The 12,369-nt window shown below is 40.6% G+C and overlaps 1 protein-coding gene across 1 annotated transcript; it reads right to left on the reverse strand.

Annotated features, from left to right (window-relative positions):
* Nucleotides 1-4,696: 4,696 nt before the first annotated feature.
* Nucleotides 4,697-10,285, reverse strand: h3f3c (H3 histone, family 3C). Its single transcript, XM_022204565.2, has 4 exons — nt 10,132-10,285; nt 8,895-9,038; nt 7,318-7,471; nt 4,697-6,355 (listed from the first exon to the last, which is right to left on the reverse strand). Exons 2-4 carry the CDS (start codon nt 9,020-9,022, stop codon nt 6,227-6,229), a joined length of 411 nt encoding a protein of 136 aa, XP_022060257.1. The 5' UTR covers nt 9,023-9,038; nt 10,132-10,285; the 3' UTR covers nt 4,697-6,226.
* Nucleotides 10,286-12,369: the final 2,084 nt, after the last annotated feature.

Here is a 12,369-nt window from a genome sequence, read left to right on the forward strand (position 1 = left end):
TGTTCTCAGGTTTACTATTAAATGTACAGAGTACTACTTACTGTATTTTATTGTATTTTTAAATTAACATTACTGCACAGAACATTTCTGATTATTTTACTACAGATCAAGGGTAAAGATTGTTGTTGTTCACTGTGTATTGGGTTGTACTCATTTTGATTTAGACTGATTAGTATACAAAACCCTATGATGTTTCTGGTATACAGCTGAAAACTAGTTGCGAAAAGTACAGAATATTATTTATTTTAGGTCTGATAATTGTCAGTAAACATTCTAAGAAGTGGAAACTGACAGGGTTGTATATAGTGCTGTTCTTGCACAATATTTGTCACTTAATTGCCCTCAGGATACTGTTGTTGAGCTTACTAGTCTTACATAACAGGCAGATGCTGCGGCTGATGATGTTGTAATTCACATAAGCAAGGAAACAAGTCCATCATAATTTGAATGTTAAAATGAAAAGGTCATATACAGCTTTCCTATTGGGTTAAAGAACCAAAAAAAACCCCCCAAAAAACATGAAAAATACTTTGTAAAAGTGAGAGGTCGGTAGCAGCTTTCATTTTTTCTTACAACCTTTCAGTGGCCCCCCTAAAATATCTGTTGTACCCTCCACTAAAATTAATCTGGATCCGCCCCTGAACATTAACATCAAACATTCAGCTAATTGCATGATTGTTCAAATATTTTAAAATTGTCCGAAATACCTAAAAAATCTCTTGGTAATCCAGTTTTAAAATAAACATTTATCAATTTTCATTTTAATATTGAATCGTCATGTCAGTACTGAAGCAGTCTCTGTGTTAATCCATGTGCTGAGTCTAGTTTAATTGGTTTCCAAAGGCCGAGCTGCATCTTTCACCCTTTGATGCGCAACATGGGTCAAAAGTGACTCAAATCCAATGGAAAATGGGCATCTCCTGACCCATGCTGTGCATCAAATGGTTAAAAACTTTCTTTGTTTTCCAGCTTCTCTGGTGAGGTAGTCACGGAAAAAGTTACAGTGCAGCAAAGGACTCACACACAGAACAATGAAAGGAGTTGAGACTAAAGTCTGGAATTGAAATACCTCTATTTGATACAAAACTGGCCTGTGCAGAAAATTAAAAAAATGTTCAAAAAATGCATCGAGTCCAAGAACTCTGTCAGTGCAGAGTGAGTCCTACATGATGAGTCCTCCTATATGAGGGTCACTTTACAGGAACACAATTGACGGTCACGTTAACCAACCAGGGCTCATTGATGGACGTAGGGAGGGAAGGCTGGCCTGTGTGGTCTGATCCAACAGAAGAGCTACTGTTGCTCATATTGCTGAAGAAGTTATTGTTGGTTCTGGTGGAAGGGTGTCAGAATATATAGTGCATTACAGTTTGAGGCATATGGGGTTGCATACACACGTGGACAAAATTGTTGGTACCCCTCAGTTAAAGAAGGAAAAACCCACAATTCTCACTGAAATCACTTGAAACTCACAAAAGTAACAATAAATAAAAACTTATTGAAAATTAAATAATCAAAATCAGCCATCACTTTTGAATTGTTGATTAACATAATTATTTAAAAAAACAAACTAATGAAATAGGGCTGGACAGAAATGATGGTACCCATAACTTAATATTTTGTTGCACAACCTTTTGAGGCAATCACTGCAATTAAACGATTTCTGTATTTGTCAATGAGCGTTCTGCAGCTGTCAACAGGTATTTTGGCCCACTCCTCATGAGCAAACAGCTCCAGTTGTCTCAGGTTTGATGGGTGTCTTCTCCAAATGGCATGTTTCAGCTCCTTCCACATATGTTCAATGGGATTCAGATCTGGGCTCATAGAAGGCCACTTTAGAATAGTCCAACGCTTTTCTCTCAGCCATTCTTGGGTGTTTTTGGCTGTGTGTTTTGGATCGTTGTCCTGTTGGAAGACCCATGACCTGCGACTGAGACCAAGCTTTCTGACACTAGGCAGCACATTTCTCTCCAGAATGCCTTGATAGTCTTCAGATTTCATCGTACCTTGCACACTTTCAAGACACCCTGTGCCAGATGCAGCAAAGCAGCCCCAAAACATTACTGAGCCTCCTCCATGTTTCACCGTAGGGACAGTGTTCTTTTCTTCGTATGCTTGGTTTTTGAGTCTATGAACATAGAGTTGATGTGCCTTACCAAAAAGCTCCAGTTTGGTCTCATCTGTCCAAAGGACATTCTCCCACAAGCTTTGTGGCTTGTCAACATGCATTTTTGCAAATTCCAGTCTGGCTTTTTTATGAGTTTTTTCAGCAGTGGTGTCCTCCTTGGTCGTCTCCCATGAAGTCCACTTTGGCTCAAACAACGACGAATGGTGCGATCTGACACTGATGTACCTTGGCCTTGGAGTTCACCTTTAATTTCTTTGGAGGTTGCTCTGGGCTCTTTGGATACAATTCCAACGATCCGTCTCTTCAATTTGTCATCAATTTTCCTCTTGCGGCCACGTCCAGGGAGGTTGGCTACTGTCCCGTGGGTCTTGAACTTCTGAATAATATGAGCCACTGTTGTCACAGGAACTTCAAGCTGTTTAGAGATGGTCTTATAGCCTTTACCTTTAAGATGTTTGTCTATCATTTTTTTTCGGATGTCCTGGGACAATTCTCTCCTTCGCTTTCTGTTGTCCATGTTCAGTGTGGTACACACCTTTTCACCAAACAGCAGGGTGACTACTTGTCTCCCTTTAAATAGGCAGACTGACTGATTATGAGTTTGGAAACACCTGTGATGTCAATGAAATGACACACCTGAGTTAATCATGCCACTCTGGTCAAATAGTTTTCAATCTTTTATAGAGGTACCATCATTTTTGTCCAGGCCTGTTTCATTAGTTTGTTTTTTTAAATAATTATGTTAATCAACAATTCAAAAGTAATGGCTGTTTTTGATGATTTAATTTTCAATAAATTTTTATTTATTGTTACTTTTGTGAGTTTCAAGTGATTTCAGTGAGAATTGTGGGTTTTTCCTTCTTTAACTGAGGGGTACCAACAATTTTGTCCACGTGTGTAGCTGCAGACCAGTCAGGCTGCCCATGACGACCTCTGTAGACCGCCGGGTGCACCAACAATTAGCACGTGAGCATCAGAACTGGATCACAGAGCAATTTAAGTAGGTGGCCTGGTCTGATGACCCACGTTTTCTTTTACATCACGTGGATGAACGGTTGCGGCGCTTACCTGGGGAACATGACACCTGGATGCATTATGGGAAGAAGGTAAGGCGGCAGAGGCAGTGTCACGCTTTGGGTGATGTTCTGCTGGAAAAATTTGGGTCCTGCCACCCATGTGTATGTTACTTTGACACGTACCACCAATCTAAGCATTGTTGCAGACCATGTACATCCTTTCATGGACACAGCATTCCCTCATGGCTGTGGCCTCTTTCAGCAGGTTAATGTGCCGTGCCCTAAAGCAAAAATGGCTCTGGAATGGTTTGAGGAGCACAACAACCAGTTTGAGGTGTTGACTCGACCTCCAAATTCACCAGATCTCAAACGTTCCAGCATCTGTGGGATGTACTGGACAAACAAGTCTGATTCATGGAGGCCCCACCTCACAATTTACAGGACTTTAAGGATCTGCTGCTAACATTTTGATGCCAGATACCACAACACACCTTTAGGGGTCTAGCAGAGTCCATGTCTCGATGGGTCAGGATTGTTTTGTCAGCCAAAGGGGGACCAACACAATATTAGGCAGGTGGTCATAATGCTGTACCTCAACAGTTAGGGTGGCTTCTTTCAAAACGTAGCAACACATTTAAGCTGAAAATGTCAGATTACTGATCAGTGCAACTGATTGTACTTAAATCAGGATCTACAGGCAGAAACTGCGTTGTGTCTATTTGTTAGAGACAATGTTCAGACCCATCCTCATCAGTTAAGGAGATCTCAGCTGCAACTTCACCTGTGAGTGCACTTCAGTGATCCTGATGAGACTGTTGATAGTCATGCAGTGATCTTGAAGACTGAAATCAGGTGTTATCAAATGTACAAGAGACCCACTTTCAGTTCATAATTATTCTATTTTATAAACTAACACCTTACCAAAAGAAAACAATGTTTACTTTTTCCAAGCAGTTCCATCCTCGGCTTGGACATCAGTTACACTACCAGTCAAAAGTTTGGACACACCTTCTCATTCAGTGGTTTTTATTTGAGTATTTTATACATTGTAGTTCAAAATTGAAGACATCAAAACTATAAAAGACTACATATGGAATTATGTCGCAAACAAAAAAGTGTTAACCTTCAGTATTAATGTACAATGTAGAAAATAATACAATTAAATAAAAAGCATTGAATGAGAAGGTGTGTCCAGACTTTTGACCACTAGTGTCAGTAACACCAGTTTCTAAACAAAGCTGTCAGTTCATTGAGTTCTCTCTGGTAGAAATGTATCCACTGGGTGGCATGGATTGACCATTTCCTCCTTGTGAAGCACAAAAGCTGCCGGAGCATCTGCAGGCACAGGGAGAACGTGCTAACTCCACACAGAAGGACGCCAGGTCCTTCTAGCTGTGAGGGAACAGTACTGAGTCTGAGTCCTGTCTAAGGTCGCCCCTGTGTGGCACAGATGAGCACTGCAGCTACTCTTTTCCAGCTTTCCTTTGGATATCACTGCAGCAAACTGATGCCAATGTTATAAAACAAACACAACACACACACTAGCATCAGCTTGTTTTAACACCTATTTATTACCACCATAATATGAGAAATTTGGAAAATACAAAGATCAGCTTATTTATATGTCTGAAAATCTCGAGGAATAAGAAAAATATAAAAGAAAACAAATATGAGGTTATATTGTGTATCACAAATTTTGAGAAAGGGACAGATTATATGCTCAGATCTACAGAGAATGCAGAAGACACACAGACCCTAAACATGCAGAGTGGAACTTTCACTAGAACGTCAATTCAAACTGTTGTGATGAGTCTAATCTGTGGCAATAAAGACAGAAGCAGAAAGTGTAATAACTGATCGACAGTGAACATGTGAATAGAGAGACGGTGAAGCACCGCGCTGCGTGGCTGCCATGAGAACGATGTTTCCTTGGAAAACAGAGAAGCCCTTCCTGATTTTCTATAACAAATCACATCACTGTATAAAGAAAAAAACTGATAATCATGTTGACAATATCAATTTCTTTTTTCTCTTTTGATCATTTTGAAGTGGTAAAGGAAGAGATGCTCCTCCGTGAATTATATGTGTAAAAAAAATAGACACCATATCCACAACAATAATCAATATCTTTAAGCAACCAAGAGATTCTTGTTTGTTGAGTACGACTGGTTTGGCAGATCAGAGCTCACAGGTCCACACAGACACACAGCAGTCCGTCCCCTCACAGAGCAGATGACACAGGGGAAGGAGGAGGACTGGAAAGTAAGGCGAGCCATGTGGCTGCACCTGCAGGGCAACAAGGGAGCTGGGGTGCAGAGACTGTTTCTGCTCCAAGACTTTATGGAGACTGTGGAGTTATGAAGGTGCAAGATAAAAGAATAAAAAAAGAATTGTTTTATCGTTTTTCCAGCTGTACAAAGCTGTATACATTCTGGAAGGCTGAACATTATGAGAACATAAAGCCGCATACTGGAACATTGGCTTAAACTGGAAACTTAGTCAAAGAAAACTCAGGGTCAGGGTAGGAACTAGTGCAGCTCACATAAAAACAGCTTGCCAGACAGCTCGGGTGGGAGAGGAAGGGTGTCCAGAGGGGGCAGAGGCCTCAGGACTAGTTTTAATAGCACCCTGCTGTGGAAGTTGCAGCTCCCCTTAAGCAGACTAGTCCCTCGGCCATGTCCCTCTGCTTCCACTCTGTTTGCCACACAAACTGCACCCACCGCCCTCCTACCCTGCAAGAATCCAGTCGAGCTTCACGTTCTGAAGCGCCGCCCAAAACCCGGCGATGCACGTTTGAGTCTGTGTGCACGTGCGCGTCTGATCTGCCGAACCTTTTACATGCACAAAAAAGGTACCCTAAAAACATTTGGTGAAGACAAAAAAAACCTATGAGAGACCAGACTTCAACATATTTCTATCTCTTCATAATCAGGATTACTCTAAAGTCTACTGAGAAGGTGGGCAGGCTGGGGGCGGAGGGCGACGGGGATGGGTGGGGCTGGGGGGCGAGGGAGAGACGAAGGAGCGAGGACAGGGACAGGTAAAGAAAAACAGGACGCGGGTGAAACATCAGAGGGGCCGTCTAAGCGCGCTCTCCACGAATGCGACGTGCCAGCTGGATGTCTTTGGGCATGATGGTGACGCGCTTGGCATGGATGGCACACAGGTTGGTGTCCTCGAATAGACCCACCAGGTACGCCTCGCTGGCCTCCTGAACAGAGAAGAGGGACGACACGTTTGAAGTAGAACTGTGTTTCAAGTCACACTCAAGTCTGGATCTTAAATGACGGCATCATTCAGTGCAAGGACGGCGCTAAAAACCTGAGCGGGACCTTTGATCAGCCTCTTAGATTCATCTCCCACATAGGAGAGGTGACAAAATAGCTTCCTTACACTTTGTCTTTTAAGGATGCTGAGGTTCTTATCCGTTTCTTTGTGATTTCTTGATTGGATTATTGTAATGCTCTCCTTGTCTAAGAGGAGCTTTCATAGCCTACAGATGGTTCAGAATGTGGGCTACTGGAACAAAGAAATATGACCACATCTCACCAGTGTTAGTCTCACTCCACTGGCTCCCATTTCATGTTAGAGCTGATTTTAAGATACTTCTTTTGACATATAAAGCTGCAAATGGCACTGGGCCATCATATTTAAAGGAGCTGGTAGTCCCATATGCACAGCAAGGTCTTTGCACCGACTGTTGTTAGGGTTAAAAAGAAGACAGTCGGTGTGTGGGCTTTTTATTTCCTTTATGGAACGCTCTTCCGTCTGACATTAGGCAAGCTTGCTCAGTAAAGGCGTTCAAAGCAAACTACAGATCCGCTTGTTCTCTGCTGCATACGAATCCTAACTTGTGAGGTACTGTGTCTTCTTAGACATTGTCTTTATCAGTTTTATTGTTGTTATTGTGTCTTCTTTTTTTCTTGCCATCAGCAATCAGACTATTTAATTCAAAAGTAAACAGAAGAGACCAGACAACTGAATTTCCCTTCAGGGATTAATAAAGTCATTGTATTGTATTCTCAGCCTTTGTTTTTATCAGTTATCATTTTATTATAATTTATCTGTTGCTTGCTCTGTAAAGCACTTTGATTTGAAAGTGCTTTATAAATAAAGTTCTTTTTATTCTTATAATATTATCACTAATATAGCTTTAGTGATGTATGTACACACCTGCAGGGCTCCAATGGCAGCGCTCTGGAAACGCAGGTCAGTCTTGAAGTCCTGAGCGATCTCCCTCACCAGGCGCTGGAAGGGCAGCTTACGGATCAGCAGCTCGGTGGATTTCTGGTACCGACGGATCTCTCTCAGAGCCACAGTACCGGGCCTAAAGCACACAGCCAAGCTCTTGATCAATACACCGTTTCAGGACAAATAAACTGCCATAGTGGAGGCCACAGGTTTGTGCCAAATGACAATCAATGACTGACGACACAAATGCCCATAGGTTTTTTTCTTTTAATCACTGGATGTCATTCACCAGCAGAAATGAACTGCTTCTGCTGGGTTTGCACCTCTAGCTGAAGCCTGATTTCAAATTCTGACATTTAGTGGAGTGTATATACAGGAAATGACTGCGATGCATTTCGCTTGAGACTGTGTCCTCCTGCATATACAGCAAAATGAAGAGTTAATGCATCTGATTGTTACAGGGGCCATACTGATCATCCTTAAGCAGCGAGATCGATAACTGATATGAGAAAGCGACATTTGTAGTAACAATGAAAAAACGCTGGTTTGAAAATTTAAAGCAACACAACACTCACACAAAACTTAGTCCAAATCCTTTTGTGTATTTATGTTTTCCAAGTGTCTGAATAAAGAGGACTTTACCAGAATGGTTATTTCATTTAAAATTTGGAAATTATACACTACCTTTCAAAACTTTGGGGTCACCCAGGCAATTCCGTGTTTTCCATGAAAACTCACACTTTTATTCATGTGCTAACATAACTGCACAAGGGTTTTCTAATCATCAATTAGCCTTTCAACACCATTAACTAACACAATGTAGCATTAGAACACAGGAGTGATGGTTGCTGGAAATGTTCCTCTGTACCCCTATGTAGCTATTCCATTAAAAATCAGTCGTTTCCAGCTAGAAGAGTCATTTACCACATTAACAATGTCTAGACCAGGGGTGTCAAATATGTGGCCCATGGGCCAAAACTGGCCCACCAGAGGTCCAATCCAGCTCTCAAAGTGTAAAAATACATTTGTAAAACTATAAATTTAAAATAATTTTGATACCTTGGCAAGGTGTTTTGATCATAAAGTAAGAATGTTTATTGTTCTTTCATTTTGTGTCTCATTTTTGTAATACATTGTCTGACTTTTGTGATCTTGAGATCAGATTGGGCTGAAGGTGGCCCTTGAACTAAAATGAGTTTGACACCCCTGGTTTAGACTGTATTTCTGATTCATTTAACATTATCTTCACTGAAAAAAAAATGCCTTCTTTCAAAAATAAGGACATTTCTAAGTGATAACAAACTTTTGAACATTAGTGTATATATTTTTTTAAAAACAACAATACTGATAATCAGAAAAATGTTGGATATTGGATGTGGCAACTGGTCTGGTTGATAATCGGTCAAAATTAGTTTTGAGTGTGTGTAATTAAAGAGAAGCACAAAATGTGAGACAGACAGGAGGAGGCTGACAGCATTCTCCTTCAGCAGACTAAAATGTCACAATCTCAGCTTGAAGATGCCGAAACAGCCATTTTTCAGACTCAAAATAAGCATTACCTGTAACGATGGGGCTTCTTGACACCACCGGTGGAGGGGGCGCTCTTACGGGCAGCCTTGGTGGCCAGCTGCTTACGAGGAGCCTTTCCTCCAGTGGACTTACGAGCAGTCTGCTTGGTACGAGCCATTACGACAGAGTATCACCTGAAGGGAACACAATAAAATACAAGCACAAAACCTGCTGTTACATTACACTTTCTACACATGTAATTACCAGTTTGGCTCGTGTACACACTAACAACTTATTGCAGGTAATATAATAGATGAATGAATAGATCTCTACTAAATTGATTGGGACATTTAACACATTCCTTAAAAGCTCACAGTTTCTAAAGTTAAATAAGTTAATAACAACTAACTGTATTTAGTCTGTATGTCATATGTTCCTGAAAATGGAAAAACACTAAAAGATCAATCTCAAACTCAATTTAGTGGGTTGTGGTAAAATTACTCTGATTTACTGCCATTTGTCAGCTCAACGTCTATGCCAATGCTTGAACGCAGGGTTGTATTATCTGCAAAAAGTAGACAGAATACAGCCTGAAGTATCTTTATCAGACTTTTCTTCTCTCCACCTAGCTCGAAGCGTTTGATTTTCAGTAATATTTGCGCTCCTGGGAAAACTTTTTCCTCATGTCTGGCAGCAGCACAAACACACTGCGCCGGACCAATCAACACACTGCAGGCTGCTGATTGCACCAATCACAGGGCATCAACCCCAAACGCACCAATCCGCTGCGCCGTTGCCGTAATTCCGGACCAGTGGCGTTTGATCATGGAGGTTTTGGGGCGGGACGCGCAGCCTTAGTCCCGCCTCATACCGCAAGATTATGGCCGCAGACCGAAATGAACCTACCAATACACAGGCAGTGAGCGGGACGTAAACTTTGATATTTTCACATTAAAACACAAAACGTGTGCACATAAGACTATCAACAACACGTAGGAGACACGTGTAGCTATCTAAAAATGCCCACAGGCGAGTGAATCGATGGTTGATTAGAGCAAAGAAACGAGGTAGAAACCGCCGCTGAAAGTGGAGCGGATATTTCAGCAGTGGAAGTCCTGAGCCGTTTTTCTCTCTGCCCGGGCATCGGGGCAGCTGCTTTTTCTCCCCACTCCAGCGTCGAAATAACACGTTATTACCGCACAAAAACAACTTTATACGTCTCGTTTTCTTTTCTAATCGGTGAATAATATTCTATGGCTTAAAAAGTATGACAAAAATTTTACGTACCGAGGGTGAATTTGACGCTTTTTCTTCGCGACGATACAAGTGTGTTGTGGTTGTCTGGCAGTGTCAGATATTTACTATCTCTCACACAATGGAAGCAGAGAGCAGGAGCAAAATGGCGCCCGTGTCAATCATCCGTCTCCCATAATGCAATGCCAACGTTTGTAAACATTGTAACTTCATTTCCTCAACTCCGTTACCACACCGTGATGTTTGAATCCAGATCTGTTAGTTATGTCATTATGTTTAATCAGAACTGTTGCTGCGTTGGACAGTTTTTAATTGTTTTTCACCAAAACTTGAAAATATAAAAAGCAGATAAAAAAGGGAAAGAAGAAAATAACAGTCAATGTTAAGAAATAAGACAATATAAGTGTAAAATATATTCATGCAACATAAGTGTAAAATATATTCATGCAATATATATATATATATATATATATATATATATATATATATATATATATATATATATATACACACTGACAGTCATTAAAAACTTTGAGACCATATTTTTCAACATAAGTTTTATTTTGAAGCCCGAAACTGGATTTTCTTCATATGAATCATTTGTTTACCATATTGGCATACAGAAACAAAAATCTAAAGTTTCAAGAATGATTTCAAAATAAAGAATTTCACAAAAGAAAACGGCACCTGCCAAACATAAAGTCACAACAGTCAATACGGAGTATGGCCTCCATTTGCTTCAATGCAGGCAGCAATCCGTCGGCACATGCTTTGGACCAGGCTTCTGATTGTGGGTTGGGAACAGCCCATACGCCTGGCTACATCACTGTAGTTCAAACCGGCCTCCACCATACCCAGTGCCCGGAGACGTTGTTCATGTGATAGACGCGGCATGATGCTGTTCACTGGACTAACAATGGTGGCCTTTTTTGGGCCTTTATATAGGCCTTCAAAACCCTTTCTCAAATTGTGCAGATACTCACTGAGTATTGCTTGGTGTGTATTTGGTTCACTTTTGCAAAGTGACCAACCCATGTGCAATGAATCATGACAAAATGACAACCCATCATTATCTCAACTACCAGGGCACTAGATCATCAGTAAATCCACAATGAATAATTACAACCCCCCTAAAAGTAGAATTCTGCGTACATTTCTACCTCAAAATTTTGAAACTAATTTTTCCTCAAATCCTGGGACAGATAAATAATAAATTGATGTCAAAACATCTATAAGCAGGGATTCTTAGCTTTCACATAGAAAAAAATGAATGTAGTAACAGTACCGTATGAGCCATAGAGGCTAGTAATAACATGCAAGCTAATGTTGCTACCATTAACCCATCATTAACAAGGCTAGAGTATTGGAAATCATTGGGGGCTCCTGCCACATATCAGATGGGTATCTTCCCTCAGAAGTTCTACTGTGACACTTCAACATATTATAGAAGGGATATTTGTGATATTATTCTTCAGTCTAATGAATACTTTTTTCAAAAAGAAAATGGACATTGTTCTCAAGGGAGGTGTTTCATCCTCAGGATCATCATTCAGGATTTGTTAAAACAGACCCACTTTTTGACAGTCACTGGCATATTAGTATAAATAGATATATAAAATAGTGTAGATATCTCAGAATTTGATCCGTGCATTCAACTAAGAGTTGTGAAATCCAAATAAGAATTTTTAATGCAGTCATTGCGGTTAGATGAGTATCACATGTTTTATTATTTATCAAGCAGAATCAGCTCTGTCTCTCTGATCACTGGTCAGGATATAAAAAAGGAAGAAGAGCAGGCGTATGGCGGAGCTGCAAGGCTCAGACCGGCATGTCAAAGCCATCCTCACTGATACAGTTCTTGTGACGGCATAATGTCTACACATATTCTCTTTCGTGTGGATAACAATTAAGCGTACATGCTGCAATCACTCATTCTGGCATGAAGGTTATGTTGGAGTGAACACTGAAGCTAAAAAACAACTGATTCATTATAAATCTTCATGTTCGGATGAATGTTTGACCCTGGAGTACCTAAATTACTTTTCTAATCATTTGTTATGGACCCTATCGGCCTAATTTAAAAGTCCTGATTTATGTGCTGCTTCTTTTTTTGATAATGCATCCAGAATTCTGTTTGTTCATGTACAGCCTCACATCACAGCACATGTCACTTAATTAATTTATTTATTAACCTTTATTTAACCAGGAGAAATCCCACTGAGATTAAGAACCTCTTTTTCAAAGCAGTCCTGGCCAAGATAGGCAGCAACA

Source organism: Acanthochromis polyacanthus, chromosome 17 (assembly GCF_021347895.1).
Source record: "Acanthochromis polyacanthus isolate Apoly-LR-REF ecotype Palm Island chromosome 17, KAUST_Apoly_ChrSc, whole genome shotgun sequence".
Taxonomy (NCBI): domain Eukaryota; kingdom Metazoa; phylum Chordata; class Actinopteri; family Pomacentridae; genus Acanthochromis; species Acanthochromis polyacanthus.

Excerpts from the sequence above, each read along its gene's own strand:
- h3f3c (XM_022204565.2), bottom strand. The coding sequence starts at position 9,022 with ATGGCTCGTACCAAGCAGACTGCTCGTAAGTCCACTGGAGGAAAGGCT. Across the intron at positions 7,472-8,894 it reads AAGAAGCCCCATCGTTACAG|GCCCGGTACTGTGGCTCTGA; the intron begins GTAATGCTTATT and ends TGTGTGCTTTAG. Across the intron at positions 6,356-7,317 it reads CTGCCATTGGAGCCCTGCAG|GAGGCCAGCGAGGCGTACCT; the intron begins GTGTGTACATAC and ends TTCTCTGTTCAG.